Consider the following 18,800-nt stretch of genomic DNA (forward strand, 5'->3'; position numbering starts at 1 on the left):
AGAGAGCAACATCATGCGAGGGGCGAAATAGTGAGAGAGTGGGAGTATCTAATTACTGTAATCGGTAGCCTCAGAAAACTTCCACCAATCGATCTTTGTCTATTTCTAGGTTTGATATTCCATTAATATCCCCCGCATAATTGGAAAATCGAACAAAAACACCCAACAATAAGCCGGATAATTGTAAAAACATCTCTCTCTCTTTCGGAGGAGATTCTCAAATAATCAAAGTCGTCGACAAAAGGCATCATCGAACTAAGCATCCATCCATCCAACGACATCAACGAACAATCAGTCTCAAGTGAACACTTGAATCGACCAAATCTCTGTGCAAGAGCTCGTTTCGTTTCGGAAGTTTTTCTTTTCATCAACAACAACAAAGTATCGTGCGTTGAAAATTTATCGGTGTGATATTTCATATCCCCGAAAACAATATGAATCGAAAGACAATTTTCGCCTTGATTTTTTGCATCCTAGCCGTTCGGCTAAGCAAGGGAAAGGGGTGAGTATTGCCTGAAGCGAAAAGCGTACAAAACAAGAGAAAATATTTTATGAAAAACAAGGTTAAAAAAGTAAAAAGGTTCCGACCAAAAATTTATAGTGGAGGCTATAAAAAGGCAATGAAACTTATTGAAATTATAAGTATCGGGATGCAATACCCAAACGAGCTTCCTTTTATAAGGACAATGCCAGGGAAATTAGTTGGTGAATCCAGTTATGGTTTTTAAAATATTATACAGAGTGTAGAAGACCCACAGAGGGTCTTCTATCCATAAATGATCAATGGAAGGTCTTCTGGTCATAGAATCCATAGATGACCAATGGAAGGTCTTCTAGACATAGAAAACCTACGGAGGGTCTTCTATCCATAAGAGACCAGGTCTTTTGGTCATGGAACACTTGCAGAAGGTTTTCTATTCATGGAAGACCATCAAAAGGTCTTCTGGCCATAGAAGACCTGCATAATGTCTTATGTCGATAGAAAACTTGTAGGAAGTCTGTTTGACATACACAACCAGCGAAAGTCTTGTGGCCAATGAAGACCTGTAGAAGATCTTCATGTCATGCAGAAGATCTTCTGAGCACAGAGGACTTGCAGGATATCTTCCATCCATGGAAAACCTGTAAGAAATCTTTTTGACATACAAAACCTTTGGAATGTCTACTGACCATGGAAAACCTTCTGAATGTCTTCTGGCCTATATAAGACCTTCAAAGTTTCTTGTATCCGCAGATGACCAGTAAAAGGTCTTCTGTCTACAGACAACTTGTAGGAGGTCTTCTGTCCACAGGGGACTTGTAGGAGGTTTTCCATTATCAGAGTACCTGCATAAGATCTTCTGACCATAGAATTCCAGTAGATTTTGCTCTGGCTATAGAATACCAGTAGAAAGTCTGCTGGCCAAAGAAAAACTACAGGAGATCATTTGGTCAGAGAGGACCAGTAGAATATCTCTATAAGAGACCGGGTCTTTTGGTCATGAAACACTTCCAGAAGGTCTTTTATTCATGGAAGACCATTAAAAAGGTCTTCTGGCCATAGAAGACCTGCATAATGTCTTATGTCCATAGAAAACCTGTAGGAAGTCTATTTGACATACAAAACCTGCGAAAGTCTTGTGGCCAAAGAAGACCTGTAGAAGATCTTCATGTCATGCAGAAGATCTTCTGGCCACAGAGGACTTGCATCCATGGAAAACCTGTAAGAAATCTTTTTGACATACAAAACCTTTGGAATATCTACTGACCATAGAAAACCTTCAGAATGTCTTCTGGCCTATAGAATATCTTCAAAGTTTCTTGTATCCACAGGAGACCAGTAGAAGGTCTTCTAGAGAAAACTTTTAGGAGGTCTTTTGTCCACAGGCGACTTGTAGGAGGTCTTCCATTATCAGAGACCTGCAGAAGATCTTCTAATCATAGAATTCCAGTAGAAGTTGCTCTGGCCATAGAAGACCAGTAAGGGGTCTGCTGGCCATAGAAAAACTACAGGAGATCATTTGGTCATAGAGGACCAGTAAAAGACCTGTAAAATGTCGTCCGACCATAGAAGACCTGTAGGTCTTCTTGCCATAGAAGACTCGCAGAAGTTCTTCTGGTCATAGAGGACTTGCAGAAGTTCTTCTGGCCATAGAAGACCAGTAGAAGGTCTGCTAGCCATAGAAAAACGGCAGAAGGTCTGGTGGCCATATAAAACCTACAGGAGATCATTTGGAAGAATGACCAGTAGGGGATCTTCTGGCCATAGCATATCAGTAGAAGGTTTTCTGGCCATAAAAGACCTGTAGAACACCTATGTCTTTTTGCCATAGAAGACCTGCAAAAGATCTTCTGGCCATAGAAGTCTAGTATGTAGAAATTCTTTTGGCCCTAGAAAAACGGCAGAAGTTCTGCTGCCCATAGAAAAAATACAGGCGATCATTTGGCCATAGCAGACCTGTAGAAAGTCTTCTGGTCATAAAAGACCTGTAGAATGTCTTTCGACCATAGAAGACCTATATGTCTTCTTGCCATAGAAGACCTGCAGAAGATCTTCTGACCATAGAAGTCTAGTATGTAGAAGTTCTTTTGGCCATAGAAAAACGGCAGAAGGTCTGCTGGTCATAGAAAACCTACAGACGATCATTTGCCCATAGCAGACCTGTAGAAGGTCTTCTGGCCATAAAAGACCTGTAGAATGTCTTTCAACCATAGAAGACCTGTATGTCTTCTTGCCATAAAAGACCTGCAGAAGATCATCTGGCCATAGACAACATGTAGTAAGTCGTTTGGACATACAAAACCTGTCTATCCACAGAGGACCAGCAGGTAGGACTAGTGCAGAAAATCTTAGGGGCATAGAAGACCCGTATAAAGTCTTCTTAGAAGACCTACAGAAGGTCTTCAGTCCATGGGAAACTTGCAGATAGTCCTCTGGTCATAGAAAACCTGTAGTATATCTACTAAGGGGGTTCTATCCACAGAAGACCTGTAGAAAGTCTTTTGACCATATGAATGGTTAAAATGAAATTGTTTCTAGGGTCCTCATAGAACCTCCAATTCCCGCAGTATTTATACAAGGGTTTGAATCTCCTCGATAATCTTATATACTATTTTGTTTTGTTGTTCATAGGAACAGCATAGACTATTGAAAAATATTGGAATTAGCGATAAGGCCTTATTGGAAAATCATTGGCCCAATCTATGAAACATTGTTGCATGATTGACATCTAAGGTTTTTTGCTCTCTTTTGAAATAGGGCTTTTGATGTAGTTACGAGGTCCACAATAAAATGTGTTATTCAGGAGTTTAGAACCATCGCGAACTTATTATACTCTCCACCATAGTATGGAGGGTATATTAACTTTGTCATTCCGTTTGTAACACCTCGAAATATACATTTTGGACCCTACAAAGTATATATATTCTTGATCAGCATAAAATTCTATGTCGATTTATCAATGTCCGTCCGTCTATCCGTCTGTCCGTCTGTGGACATCACTCTAGCTTCCGAACGAAATGAAGTAGGTTGATAAAATTTTACTCAAATGTGTATTATGTCTGCAGGACTTTTGGTATTGAAAATGGGCCATGTAGGTCCACGTCTTCGTATATCCCCCATGTAGCGGTACCTACCGATATTCGGTATTTTGAAGATTTTAGCCACATAATTCACCGGAATTATTTCAAATTTGGTATTTGAAGCTCGTAATGGGTACTACAGCATAAGACAAAAAATTGTCTGTGCAGGACCACGTCTTCTTATTGCCCCCATATAACGGTACCTCCCAATATTCGGTATTCTGATGATTTTAGCGACATTATTCACCGGAATTATTTCAAATTTGGTATTTGAAGCTCGTAATGGGTACTACAGCCTAAGACAGAAAATTGTCTCCACGTCTTCGTATAGCCCCCATATAAAGGTACCTCCCAATATTCGGTATTTTGATTATTTTAGCTACATTATTCACCGGAATTGTTTCAAATTTCGCATTTGATGTTCGTAATGGATACTACAGCCTAAGACAGAAAAATGGATGTGCAGATCCAAGTCTTCGTATAGCCCCCATATAACGGTACCCTCCGATATTCGGTATTTTGATGACTTTAGCGACATTATTCAACGGAATTGTTTCAAATTTGGTATTTGAAGCTCGTAATGGGCACTACAGCCTAAGACAGAAAAATTTCTGTGCAGGTCCACGTCTTCGTATAGCCCCCATATAACAGTACCTCCCGATATTCCGTATTTTTATGATTTCAGCTACATTATTCACCGGAATTGTTTCAAATTTGGTATTTGAAGCTCGTAATGGGTACTACAGCCTAAGACAGAAAATTGTCTTCACGTCTTCGTATAGCCCCCATATAACATTACCTCCCGATATTCGGTATTTTGATGATTTTAGCGGCATTATTCACCGGAATTCATTCAAATTTGGTATTTGAAGCTCGTAATGGGTACTACAGCCTAAGACAGAAAATTGTCTGTGCAGGTTCACGTCTTCGTATAGCCCCCATATAATAGTACCTCCCGATATTCGGTATTTTTATGATTTTAGCTACATTATTCACCGGCTTATGACCAGGATTACCTATGCAGTTTCATGTCATCGTATAGACCCTAATATAACAGCTACATTCGGTATTTTTAAGATTTTAACAGAATTTTTAACGGATTTTATTGTTTTTGAGAATTGCCAAATTCTTTCCAAATGGTGGAGGTTTTTCAAAGTTCGGCCCGGTCGAATTTACAGCTTTTTTACTTGTTTGATATATAATGGTTATCGAGATTTCTTTTCTTCTATAACTTATGGTGAAAATGAAAAATGCTTCTTTGTAGGAGAATTTTGCATAGAGCAAACATTAAGAACGTCTTTAACCCTAAAATTCCACGGTAAAATTTAATGACGAATAAATTTGTAGAATATCTTGACTTGCTACGATCATGTTTAAGGGGAGTTTTAAGCCATACTTTGAAAGATGGACCAAAAAGTCCCTATTTTTGACTCGCTGGAGGGTTAAAACTGTTCGCGAAAATAATCCTCGCATTGTTATTTGTAATATTGCCCAAGACACTATGTAGATAAAATAATCGTATCAAGAATCTCAATCCGAAAAAAGCAAAAAAATATTTTCGAGAGGGAAACTTGCCCCTTCTATTTACGTTATTTGTTAAGGTAAATTTTCAAAATTAAAATAAATTTTCAAAACGCCGATACGCGTATCTTCCATTTCTATGCCTACTTTCATAATCTACTGGATTTTTCCGCTAATTTTTGAAAAAAAAAATGTAATTTTGTAGCGCAGTGTATTTCCTTTAGAATATTTAGATTTTAATGAATATTTTACCACTGCCCTTATTTAAATACTATACCAACTACAAAACCGATTTTTTGAGTCTCTTTTTGAGGGACTATCCGAACCACAAACTCAGTTTTTTTTCATATTTTCTAAAAACTAGAAATATTTGTCGAGGAAAATTTATTTACATTTTAATTATCCATCACCTTGCTCTCTTTCAGATCGTACATTGCTGTCGCACCCAAGACCATACGACCGAATAGTGAATATGCCGTTAGTGTTACCCTACCGGAAAATACCGTACCAGCCTTGGCGGAAGTTTCCATCACCTCGCCAACGTACAATGCCAGCCAAACTATCGAATTCGAAGACTACAAAACCTCTGTGGCACGCTTCAATACACCTCCGAATCTGAACAATGGCACCTACACCTTGAAGGTGCGCGGTCTTAGCGGTGTGGAGTTTTTCAACTCAACCGATTTGATTTACGAAAATGGTGATAATGCAATGGAAGTTGTGACTGAACAACCAGACGAAACTCTGAAAAATATCACCGCTAAGCGTTTCGGCCCCTTGAAGTTGAACTTTAAACGGGAAGTGTAAGTGTTAAACTTTTAAAAGGGGCCCCAAATATTTATTTTTTTTTTTTAATTCTTCTAGACGTCGCGTTGCCAATGATCGATTGATTAAAATCAATGCCACGGAGCCAATTAAATATGCTATCGCCGATGTAATGGCCAATGGCAAAATTGTTAAGCATCAATATTTCAATATCGGCGGAGAACATACCACTGACTATATAACCATAACACCCACCACGGACATGATACCCAAGGCCAATATTTTTGTTTATTACATACAAAATGATACCCTGATATGGAGAGATCTGACAATGTTTTTTGCCAATACATCGGACTGTGAGGTGAGTATAGAGATGGTAGTGCGATAACGCTGAAATATCAAGAGGGCGTTATATCACATGTATATATATATATATGGTCTTCCTAATGAGGGCCACATCAACCTCCATTTTTTTATACCAGAATACAAAGTTTGTCAATTTATATTCTCAATATGGAGGAAATGTTCTGTCACATTTTTGTTTTTTTTTTTTTTTCTTTTTTTTTTTTTGAATTTAGTATTTGTAACCTATCACGACAAAACATTGCGTACATCACCCATACAATGGTGCCTCCTGGTGTAAAAAATGAGAATGAAATACAACGTCGGCCTTCGGTTGTCAATTCAATCCTTTATCCAGCTCGAAGGATCTTAATCTTCGACTGTTGTATCAATTCTGCTTTTTAATTAAAAAATAATCCCTAACATAAGCTAATCGCAGTCATACAATTTTTCGTATCTATAATAATATTGAATGGAGTACATTGCAGGGCTGGAATCCAGCTCAAAGGACCTTATGCTTCGATTGTTGATTCAATTCTGGTTTTTATTTAAAAATATATTCCCTAAGTACTACTAAAACTAATCTAACTTAAACTAATCGCAGTCACACAATTGTTCGTATCTATTCTAATATTGAATGGAGAACATTAAGCGGCTGGAATCCAGCTGAAGAACCTTATGATTCGATTGTTGTGTCAATTCTGGTGTTTATTTAAAAATATATACCTTAAGTACTACTAAAACTAATCTAACTTAAACTAATCGCAGTCACACAATTATTCTCATCTATTTTAATATTGAATGGAGAACATTGCAGGGCTCCTTGTCCTTTCAATAAAGTTGTCTTGCATAACCACTGATCACATCGATATCTGTGTGTGTGGGTCATAAACTTTATTATCTTAGGCTGAAAGATCACTGAATTCTGCACATGTTGTATTTTTATGGGAGTTGAATAATTGATCATTTTGGAATATTTATTTTTAATTGTTAGTTCCGGCGCCTCACCTATGTAAAAGTATGTACAAAGTATTTTGTACAACTGGTATTTCGGTTGGATTATTCTAAAATTGTTTTTTGGGGTTCGCAATAGGTACCCTCTTGTCTGACAGATAATTGGCCATATACCCACACAACAGCCACCAGCTATTCGGTATTTTAATAATTTTAGAGACATAAAACGTAATTTCAGAAAAGTTTCCTTTTGGTGGAAATTAAAAGTTCGGACCAACTTAGCTGCATTTGTCCTTCCCTGAAGAATCTTGTCGAGCTTTGTTTCTTATGGGCATAACTGTAAATATATCCATGTATAAACTTCCTCCACATAATATGGATCTTGTTACAAACGTATCAGTTCAGGCCAGGTGGATCCAATTTTGTCCAAACTACCCTCTACTATTTTCTTTGAATATTGAATCTTGGACGTCCTATGCTTCCCTTGCCTTACGAATTCCACCGGAAACTCTGTTCGGAGATAATTGAATTTGATTTTCTTAAAATTTTACCAATTAAACCCCATTTCTTGTAACGAATCTGGTTTACAATAGCATCTTCGTGTGAAGTTCCTCTCGATGACCTATGCATAAAGTTTAAACATAGACGTTTCCACATATTTTGTTCATTCTTCTTCCTTTTCAGTTTTTTTCCGCCATAAGAAACTTTAAAACTGTTTTCTTATTGGCATAACTATAGGTACATCGATATATTGTTTTTTTCCAAGTATAGGGATTTTGTGACAAATGTATATCATCAGGCCACGTGGATCCCACTGGATATTTGTAACACTTCAAATATCTTCGAAATAGTTTAAATTTTTTTGTCATTGATATTTTCTGGTCAAATCAGCAAATACGCATCCATTTTTTGCTAAAAATGCTGCCTAGGAAGCAAATCTTACCAACATCTGCTACTGTTACGTCTCTTAGCGTTGTATTCTTGTTTGAAATACACATAACTTTGTCTGCGTCTTTGTCGATTATAAGGCCTGTCTCACATGCATGCAGTGCCACTTCCTCAACTTTAGACAGGATTGCAGTAACTGTTTTTGCCATAAGATAGATTTTATCTTCAGAAACCAAATAGTGTAGCTCTTTTCCCAAATTATAACATCTTCTGCATTGACATAGTCTCCAAGGCAAAAGAGAAATAACTCTCAAGAAGCGAAGATCAATTCCTAATTTTTCTTTAACTTCCAAAGATGGCCAGATTTTGTTCCAGGAGCGAAATTCGACGGGAATTATCGTTAAATTAGTAAAGAATTTGCTTTATAGTATCATTATCGGTTCCAATTTGCTGCAAACGTTGGGAAATGCCGTGCGCCTCAGAGCACAGTTCTGTCGAAAACTGTCTTTTCAATGCTTATATATTCTATTGTTTATATTTCCGACAAATTCTTCGTCAATTCGAACATTTTCGACCGTTTTTAGTTAGTTTTTTTTTCGTGGAATTGCCGGCTGTTAATGCAGAGAAGACTTATCTCCGATTTTGATATGTCTTCTACCAGTAACAATCAGTGTTGCCGTTTTGGGCGTTTCCGTCCAAATTTGGGCGGAAAAAAGATAAATTTTGTGGTTTGGGCGGATTTTGGGCGGATTTTTTCCATATTGGGTACAAATTTATTTTTCATTGTTTATTTTTATGTAATTTAATTTTTTTTTATTACTAACTAAATTTTATATTTTTTTTATTGAGATGAATCGTTATTTATTTTATAGATTTTTGTTAAGTTTTTTAATAATATATATATATATATATATATATATAATACATTAGGCTATAGTCGTGCGGGGCCGACCATGTGATACCCTACAACACTACAATATGTTAGAAGCCCCCTCATGTCCAAATCCATTTTTAAAGATTTCGCTTTAAAAATTATGTCACGGAGCACTCCAACATACAGAGTTGTCCATATTCGACGGACTCATCTGGCAACGCCATAACTTTTGACAGAGATGTCACATCGCTTAATGACATACTGCGTTTGAAGCGTCAGTCCAAGCAGATTTTTACCATGAACCAATACACGCCACGCGAAATAGTTGAAATTTACATTTAACAGAAGAAGTCAATTGTGAAAACTCAACGTGCTTTTAAAACATTAAAAAATGTGAGAAGTGCGCTTTCTAAGAGCACCATTAGACGTTTATACGAAACATTTTCGACTGGTAAGGCTCTTTCTAATCCGAAGAGGCCATATAAAAGTCGACCAAGGCGATCGGCCGAGAATATCGCTGCCGTACGAGCCAGTATTGAGAGGTCCCCAAAAACATCCCAAAAACGCCCTTCTCAGCAGTTGGGCATGGTTCGGTCCACTTTACAACGGATTATTCGCATTGATTTGCATTTGTTCCCGTACAAAATTCAATTGACACAAAGAATGTTGCCTGCGGACAAGACTCGTCGATTGGAATGGGCCCAAAGAGTCATGGGTCCGTCGAATATGGGCAACCCAGCATTTTGACCAGGGACATTTTCCCAATATTTATGCACTCCGTCGTGCTGTTAGTTTTTGTGGTCCACTTTACGGCTAAATATATTCCAATGGTCATCCAAAATGCCAGAATTCTTCCCTGTGCCTACCTATCTTTTCAGTAGTATAAGTCAAATTGAAAAAATCGCATGCGATAAAAAATATGAAAAAATAAAAAAATGTCACAAAATTCTGCAAAATCTATATTAACATCATTATAGGCATCTTTTTATGCGATTTTTTTTAGATTTTATACTTTTATGTTAAGAGGGCATTCTGAATTGACAAAATTTGACGAAATCGGTACAGCCAATCTTGAGATATAAGCATTCTAGCTAACATCCCCCTCCCTCTTATATATACATTGTATATATTTCGCTATAAACATCCGATATATTTACTATCGGCATCTACGTAACGGTCAGAGTTGATCTGTTCGTCTAGTTGTGATTTCGCCGGGATTAAAAATATTCGCGGTTTAATGAAAAATTTGACTTTTATTTAACACAAATGTTGTGGCCTATTTCAACCACTAAATATTACCCGATGACCATCTAAATTGGAAGGCTTCTGTCCAGCCCTAAGCTCTAGCCCCATGCTAACTTTCGTGTCGATTGGTCTATAATTGCCACCTGTAGATCAACTGCAAAATCAGTAATTTTTTCAGTTTTTGGTCCATTTCAACCCTTAAATATTATGCAATCATCTCCAAAAGAAATAAGGGTTATTCTGACCCGAGCCCCCCCCATTGAATTGAATGTAATAAAACTTGAGTACCTTCTTTATGTATATTGTAAAATTTTCAATAAAATTTACTTGAATACAAACTATATTTAAATTATTCAACTTTTTATAGTTTGGGCGGATTTGGTCGATTTTGGGCGGTTTTTAGAAAAAATTTGGGCTGAAATAAAAATTTCTAACGGCAACACTGGTAACAATACTTAAGGTTACCATACACAGGTTATTCCATCGGTTTCTTTATTGAATGAATGATGAAGATTTTCCAATTGACAAACATAAAATATCCTCCATTGAGTCACCATTAGCCTCTGAGTCCAGCTCTATCTGGAGCAGCTCCTTCAAGTCTTAAATGCGTTTTATTTATTTTCTTCCTTAAAAAGTTCTTCTTGAATGCGAACTTTTTCGTCCGTTATTACCATAATCTTCCTAGCATTGTCTGCTATTTTTCCAGAGAACTCCCAACTCTGATTTTGATGAGTCTTCTACCAAGAACAATACTTCAGCTTCTCAGTCTGACAATTCTATCGGTTTCTTATTGGATGATGTTTTACGCTAGTTTTATCGCCATAGCCATAATTGCTGTGTCTATATATTGAAATCCAAACTCAAATTAAGCCAGTCTTGAAAATTATCTACGTTCCATTGGCATATTCAAATTTCCTTTCGTAGTTAAATAATGGGAGCATTGTCAATTAAAAATTTCTTAAATTTCCACATAAACCGATTGCTGCACCACAGTGTCAGAATAAAGGCTTCACCCAGATCTTTATTACAGACACCTTATAAATTGAATATATCATTTGCCATGTGAAGATTCTTCAGCTTCAAATGTAATTAATTAAAAAATTTTTTTCTCTCCTAATTTAGAACAATAACACTGAATACCACCGCCTGTTACTGGGAAATGATGAAGACAATTCGGAATTGACAACACCAACCCAATTACCTGGTGAACAATCCGGTTTGTTAACTCTAACTGATGCTAATTATGGAACGGAGCGCAGTAAGTAATCAGAATCCAATATAAAAATTACCGTTTTTTTTTTTTCAATAATAATTTCCGCATGCATTCATGAGCCCTGCCAAATGCAGAATAATAATTTAGATCTCAGTACATATTTGCCTTGTTGTTTTTTATTGGCGTAAAATCACACACTTACCCTATGCTCTCGACTTTTTTTTTGTCATTTGTATGGTATTAATGGAGAACATGTTAGGGACAGCTATCATTCGGCATTCGCTATAATTCCCGCAAATATAAGAGATAAAGGCATAACAAGCATATTGGTAACTGGTTATGCACTTATAGCATATTTGATGGAATTTGCATCAGGTTCGAGAGTGTCTTTTTAGCGGTACCAATAATTTCCTTTCTTCGGAGGGGATTATCTCCTCCATTTGAAAGCAATAGTTAAGCATATGATTTGAAAGATACTTCCTGTAATGAACTTTTGAGATTATATCCACTACTGGATATCGTTTCACAATTCTCAACTGTATTGAATTTAATCTGGGCACAGTTGGATACGTGTTTTTGAAAACTGGTATAAATATAATTTCAAACTAGTAAAAAAACCATTGGAAATCCGACAACTGTTATGCTAAACTATTGTCCAAATTACTGGCATTGCGAAGTAACACGCTCGAAGCTAATCGTTGCGAATGCCGAAATGGCTGTCCATCCTGCTGTGCATTGTTATCGTATATTTTGAGATACACTCTCAAAATTTGACAAATCATGCACATGGATGCTGATGATGGAATTGTAGCGGATTCCGAAACAGCCATTAAGTTTTTTTCTTGTACAAAAAAACATAGTTTTGGAGAGTAAGTATCAATTCTGAGAAAATACATCGATGTCTGTATGTACTCCATTATTATGTATGTGTTGAATTTAAAATAAAACCAGTAAGGAAAGCGCAAAAGTCGGGCGGGGCCGACTATATGATACCCTACACCACTATGCATATTTAGTAGAGCTCTCGTAAAAAGGTTTATACAGGGCATTTCAGAGCTCTATGAGATATTTGGTACAAAATCAAAATCTATCTAATTCTATCGTGCATTTTACGAACTATAGCTATCTCTGAACCGGGTTTCTCCAAATTTTACGTGTTAGCTTCTAGACTGGTGATTTGGGCTGATATTGACCATTTAGTGCACATTTAACCCGAAATCGGATGAAGATATATATGAGAGCTATATCCAAATCTGAACCGATTTCGATAAAATTTAAAACAGCTATTCCTGTGCTCCATCTAATACCTGGTACCAAATATCACGGTTGTGGAGTGAATATTACGAATGTGTGGGACTAAAACTCTAAATCGGATGAAACATATATATGGTTGCTATATCTATATCTGAACCGATTTTCACTAAATTTGATATACTTGCTTCTAGGCCGAACTCGGTTGGGTGTGCCCAAATTCAGGTAATTTGGACTGATAGTGGACATTTTGTGCACATTTAACCCGAAATCGGATGAATATATATATGGGAGCTATATCCAAATCTGAACCGATTTTCTCCAAATTTGTTGTATTTGCTTTAAGGCTAATCTCGGTCACATGTGCCAAAATTCGGGCCATTTGGGCTGATATTGGCCATTTGGTGGTCAATTAACCCGAAATCGGATGAAGATATATATGGGAGCTATATCCAAATCTGAACCGATTCCGATAAAATTTAAAACAGCTATTTCTGTGCTCCATCTAATACCTGGTACCAAATATCACGGTTGTGGAGTGCATAGTAGGAATGTGAGGGACTTAAAGATCAAATCGGATGAAAGATATATATGGGAGCTATAGCTATATCTGAACCGATTTTCTCCAAATTTGATATACTTGCTTCTAGGTCGAACTCGGTTGGGTTTGCCAAAATTCAGGTAATTTGGACTGATAGTGGATATTTGGTGCACATTTAACCCGAAATCGGATGAAGATATATATGGGAGCTATATCTAAATTTGATCCGATTCTCACCAATTTCAATAGGGTTCGTCCTTGGGCCAAAAAAATATTGTTTGGAAAATTTCATCTCAATCGGATAATAAATGCGACCTGCATTTTGTTCACAAGAATACATGGACAGACGGACGGACGGACGGACGGACGGACGGACGGACAGACGGACTGACATGCATAAATCGACTCAGAAAGTGATTCTATGAAGGTTCTCAAAAGTAACTATGGGTCTATCTCGTTTCATTCTCCATGTTACAAACAAATGCACAAAGACATAATACCCTTACCACTATGTGGTGTAGGGTATAATTATGATTTCAAAATATATGATAGTTTTATATTTATACCCTACAACACTATGTGTTGGGGGTATTATAAGTTTGATTGGGCCAAAAATTATGTAACACCACGAAATATTGATTTTCCACATAGGAAAGTATATATGGATCTTCCTAGCTCGCCGAGCTGAGTCGATCTAGCTATGATCGCCAAATGTTTAGGGGTTCAAATGGACCAAATACTGAAAAAATTTCGGATTTTGCAGTAGCTATACAGGTCGCAATTATAGACCAATCGACGCGGAATTTCGCATGTAGCTAGAGTTTAGGGCGGGGAAGAAGCCTACCAAATTGGGTGGTCATCGGATAATATTTAGCGGGTAAAATAGGCCATATACATATATTGAGATACACTCTCAAAATTTGACAAATCATGCACATGGATGCTGATGATGGAATTGTAGCGGATTCCGAAACAGCCATTAAGTTTTTTTCTTGTACAAAAAAACATAGTTTTGGAGAGTAAGTATCAATTCTGAGAAAATACATCGATGTCTGTATGTACTCCATTATTATGTATGTGTTGAATTTAAAATAAAACCAGTAAGGAAAGCGCAAAAGTCGGGCGGGGCCGACTATATGATACCCTACACCACTATGCATATTTAGTAGAGCTCTCGTAAAAAGGTTTATACAGGGCATTTCAGAGCTCTATGAGATATTTGGTACAAAATCAAAATCTATCTAATTCTATCGTGCATTTTACGAACTATAGCTATCTCTGAACCGGGTTTCTCCAAATTTTACGTGTTAGCTTCTAGACTGGTGATTTGGGCTGATATTGACCATTTAGTGCACATTTAACCCGAAATCGGATGAAGATATATATGAGAGCTATATCCAAATCTGAACCGATTTCGATAAAATTTAAAACAGCTATTCCTGTGCTCCATCTAATACCTGGTACCAAATATCACGGTTGTGGAGTGAATATTACGAATGTGTGGGACTAAAACTCTAAATCGGATGAAACATATATATGGTTGCTATATCTATATCTGAACCGATTTTCACTAAATTTGATATACTTGCTTCTAGGCCGAACTCGGTTGGGTGTGCCCAAATTCAGGTAATTTGGACTGATAGTGGACATTTTGTGCACATTTAACCCGAAATCGGATGAATATATATATGGGAGCTATATCCAAATCTGAACCGATTTTCTCCAAATTTGTTGTATTTGCTTTAAGGCTAATCTCGGTCACATGTGCCAAAATTCGGGCCATTTGGGCTGATATTGGCCATTTGGTGGTCAATTAACCCGAAATCGGATGAAGATATATATGGGAGCTATATCCAAATCTGAACCGATTCCGATAAAATTTAAAACAGCTATTTCTGTGCTCCATCTAATACCTGGTACCAAATATCACGGTTGTGGAGTGCATAGTAGGAATGTGAGGGACTTAAAGATCAAATCGGATGAAAGATATATATGGGAGCTATAGCTATATCTGAACCGATTTTCTCCAAATTTGATATACTTGCTTCTAGGTCGAACTCGGTTGGGTTTGCCAAAATTCAGGTAATTTGGACTGATAGTGGATATTTGGTGCACATTTAACCCGAAATCGGATGAAGATATATATGGGAGCTATATCTAAATTTGATCCGATTCTCACCAATTTCAATAGGGTTCGTCCTTGGGCCAAAAAAATATTGTTTGGAAAATTTCATCTCAATCGGATAATAAATGCGACCTGCATTTTGTTCACAAGAATACATGGACAGACGGACGGACGGACGGACGGACGGACGGACGGACAGACGGACTGACATGCATAAATCGACTCAGAAAGTGATTCTATGAAGGTTCTCAAAAGTAACTATGGGTCTATCTCGTTTCATTCTCCATGTTACAAACAAATGCACAAAGACATAATACCCTTACCACTATGTGGTGTAGGGTATAATTATGATTTCAAAATATATGATAGTTTTATATTTATACCCTACAACACTATGTGTTGGGGGTATTATAAGTTTGATTGGGCCAAAAATTATGTAACACCACGAAATATTGATTTTCCACATAGGAAAGTATATATGGATCTTCCTAGCTCGCCGAGCTGAGTCGATCTAGCTATGATCGCCAAATGTTTAGGGGTTCAAATGGACCAAATACTGAAAAAATTTCGGATTTTGCAGTAGCTATACAGGTCGCAATTATAGACCAATCGACGCGGAATTTCGCATGTAGCTAGAGTTTAGGGCGGGGAAGAAGCCTACCAAATTGGGTGGTCATCGGATAATATTTAGCGGGTAAAATAGGCCATATCTTTTTTGTTGAAAAAATTCAAAATTTTTCATAAAACCGCGAATATTTTAAATCCCGGCGAAATCACAAAGCCATGACAAGGTTACTTCTGACCTTTACATTGATGTTAAGATCCAAAAAATCGAATATATAGCAAATATATGCGATATATATGTCTATCAAAGAAGATATGCTTGAAAGATCTCATATATGTCGAGAACGGCTGAACTGATTTCGACAGTTCTCATTAATTCAGAATGGCCTCTTGGCAGGAAAGGAAAAACGTCTAAAAAAATCGCATAAAAATATCTCTCTAAAGATGAAAATATTAATTTTGTAAAATTTTCTCATATTTTTTCAATTTTGTCATATTTTTTGGCATATTTTCATTTTGAATTAAACATTTGGTAATATTTCTACAGCTAACAAAACTAAGTAGTTAGGATATCAGGATATCATATACAGATCGTAATTATGGCCCGATCCTTACGAAATTTTGCATGGGGATAAGATGAGGGTCAGAATAGAAGCCTACTCTTTTTGGAGATGATCGCCATATATTTAGGGGTTGAAATGGACCAAAAAAGTGCAAAATTGTCAGCAGGTCGTAATTATCGCCCGATCTTCACGCACATTTGAATGGGGGTTACCGGACATTGCAAAAGCCAAGCAGTTTTGGATGGCCATCCAAAAATATTAAATGTGTAAAGGAGTTTGACAACTTTTGTAGACAAAATACGAAAATGTCGATTCCAGTGACTTTTTGGAGAATTCACAAATACAGGAAAGACGCACTTCTGACTATTTCGTTAACGCTGATTTCGTTGAAGAATATAGTCAAATGTCTGTATCTCATATAGATGCGTTTCAGTCAAAAACTAATTATAAATGTTAATCTTTTGCCACTTCTGAGAGATTATAGGTCTTTGGGAAATATTGGTTCCAGATCTAGGAAGACCAATTAAGTGCAACATCTACCAATAAATTGGAAATGAGCAAATTAGTTTAAGTTGCTATTATTCGAAAATTAGAGAACGAAACCTGATGGTTTTCTTTTATTATTTGTCACAATATCTTGTGGAATTCTTTCGAGTATCTCGCCTATATAAACTGAATCGTTTATTATAGTGTTGTAGGGTATTCAACGGTCGGCCCCGCTCGACTGTAGCCTTTGCTTACTTGTTTTTATTTGAGAATAATTAATTTTATAGATTAAAAAAATTAGTATAATAATAAATATTTCCATAGTTGTTCATTCTTTCCATTTCCAGTATTTTCCTCGTCTCTGCCATTATCCATCCGAAAAAAAACCTTTTCGACTGTTTTCTTGTTGGCATAGCCGTAAATATATCCATCTATGAACTTTTTCCAAACATTGGGATCCTGTGATAAACGTATAAAATCAGGCCAGTTGGGTCAAATTTTTTCAATCTATCTTCAATAGTTCTCTTCAACGTTAACTTTGGACGTCCGTTGTACCTCTTGCCTTATGGATTCCACTGGCAACTCTTTGCGAAGATAATTGTGTTTGGTTTTCTGAGGATTTTACCATTAAATAGCCATTTCTTGTAACGAATCTGTTTTACAATAGGAACTTCTTTGCACCTAGTGAGGAGCTTTCATTGAGAGCTCACGCGTGTTTGCAACATTAATCTCAGGCAACTATTTATGATTTTTGCAGTCTATTTTGGGTTTAATCCATGTCTCACATCCATAAAGTAATGCAGACTTTAAAAACCTATTGCAAAATTTCAGAATGCCTTTTGCAATGTCAGTAGATATGCATCTATTTTTGCGGGGTGTTATTGGTTGATATACGCAAAACCCTGGCTGGCTCTTTGCCGATTTTAAGGACTGCTTCACATGAATGCAGTGCCTCTTGCTCGACATTGGACTGGATTGCTGTAACAGTTTTTGCCATAAGACAAATTTGATCTTCTAAAGTCAAATAGAGCAGCTCTTTTCCTTCCCGAATTATACCATTTTCGGCATTAGCATTTTCTCCAAGACAGAATGTAAAACCAAAAGAGAAATCACTCTCAAGAGGCACAGTTCAATTCCTTAATTTCCGAAGATTGCCAGACTTTGTTCTAGGAGCGAATTCGAAGGCAACCATCCTTAAACAAGTAATGAATTTGCTTTAGAGTATCTTTATCGGTTCCAATTTTCTCCAAACATTGGGAAAAGCAGTCCGATCAATATTGTGTCGAATTTAATGGGTATAAGGAACATTGGTGCATTCATTTCTAAAGACTGTTCTTTATTAATTCGGAGACTCGCAGTGCAATGCAGTTAACTCGGATTTGCCGCTTGGATCGTTGACAATATTTTATTAAAAAGATCAACTATTCGCTGGGACCTGTAAAAGGCCTGAGCTACATGCATTCAGTGCCACTTGCTCTTTTTTAGACTGGATTGCAGTATCCGTTTATGCCATAAGACAAATTTGATATTAAAAAACTAAATAGTGAAGATCTTTTCATTTCCCAAATTATTGCATCCTCTTCAGGGCAATCATTTTCTCCAAGACAGAATGTAATACTAACAGATAAATCACTATCAAGAGATTCTTTTATTTCCCGACATTGCCAGAATTTCCAGCAGCGATTTTGTTGGAAATCATCATGGAATAGGTCATGAATTTGCATTATATATATATATTAACAAGTTGCAATTTTCTCCAAATTGCGATATGCTGTTCGAATCAATTTGGCTAATTGTTCTGTAGAGTTCTAAGGTTCAAAGGAACAAAGGTGCCTTCATTTCCAATGATTGTTTTACAATAATTCGGAGGCTGGAAGAGCAATGCAGTATACTCGGACTTCTAGATT

At 36.8% G+C, this 18,800-nt stretch overlaps 1 protein-coding gene across 1 annotated transcript; it reads left to right on the plus strand.

The window, feature by feature from the left end:
• Positions 1 to 281: 281 nt before the first annotated feature.
• Positions 282 to 11,432, plus strand: LOC101889680 (uncharacterized). Its single transcript, XM_020035263.2, has 4 exons — positions 282 to 502; positions 5,508 to 5,885; positions 5,947 to 6,208; positions 11,273 to 11,432. The coding sequence occupies exons 1-4, from the start codon at positions 435 to 437 to the stop codon at positions 11,414 to 11,416; spliced, it is 852 nt and encodes a 283-aa protein (XP_019890822.1). The 5' UTR covers positions 282 to 434; the 3' UTR covers positions 11,417 to 11,432.
• Positions 11,433 to 18,800: the final 7,368 nt, after the last annotated feature.

Source organism: Musca domestica, unplaced genomic scaffold (assembly GCF_030504385.1).
Source record: "Musca domestica strain aabys unplaced genomic scaffold, Musca_domestica.polishedcontigs.V.1.1 3, whole genome shotgun sequence".
In the NCBI taxonomy this organism is placed as follows: Eukaryota; Metazoa; Arthropoda; class Insecta; order Diptera; family Muscidae; genus Musca; species Musca domestica.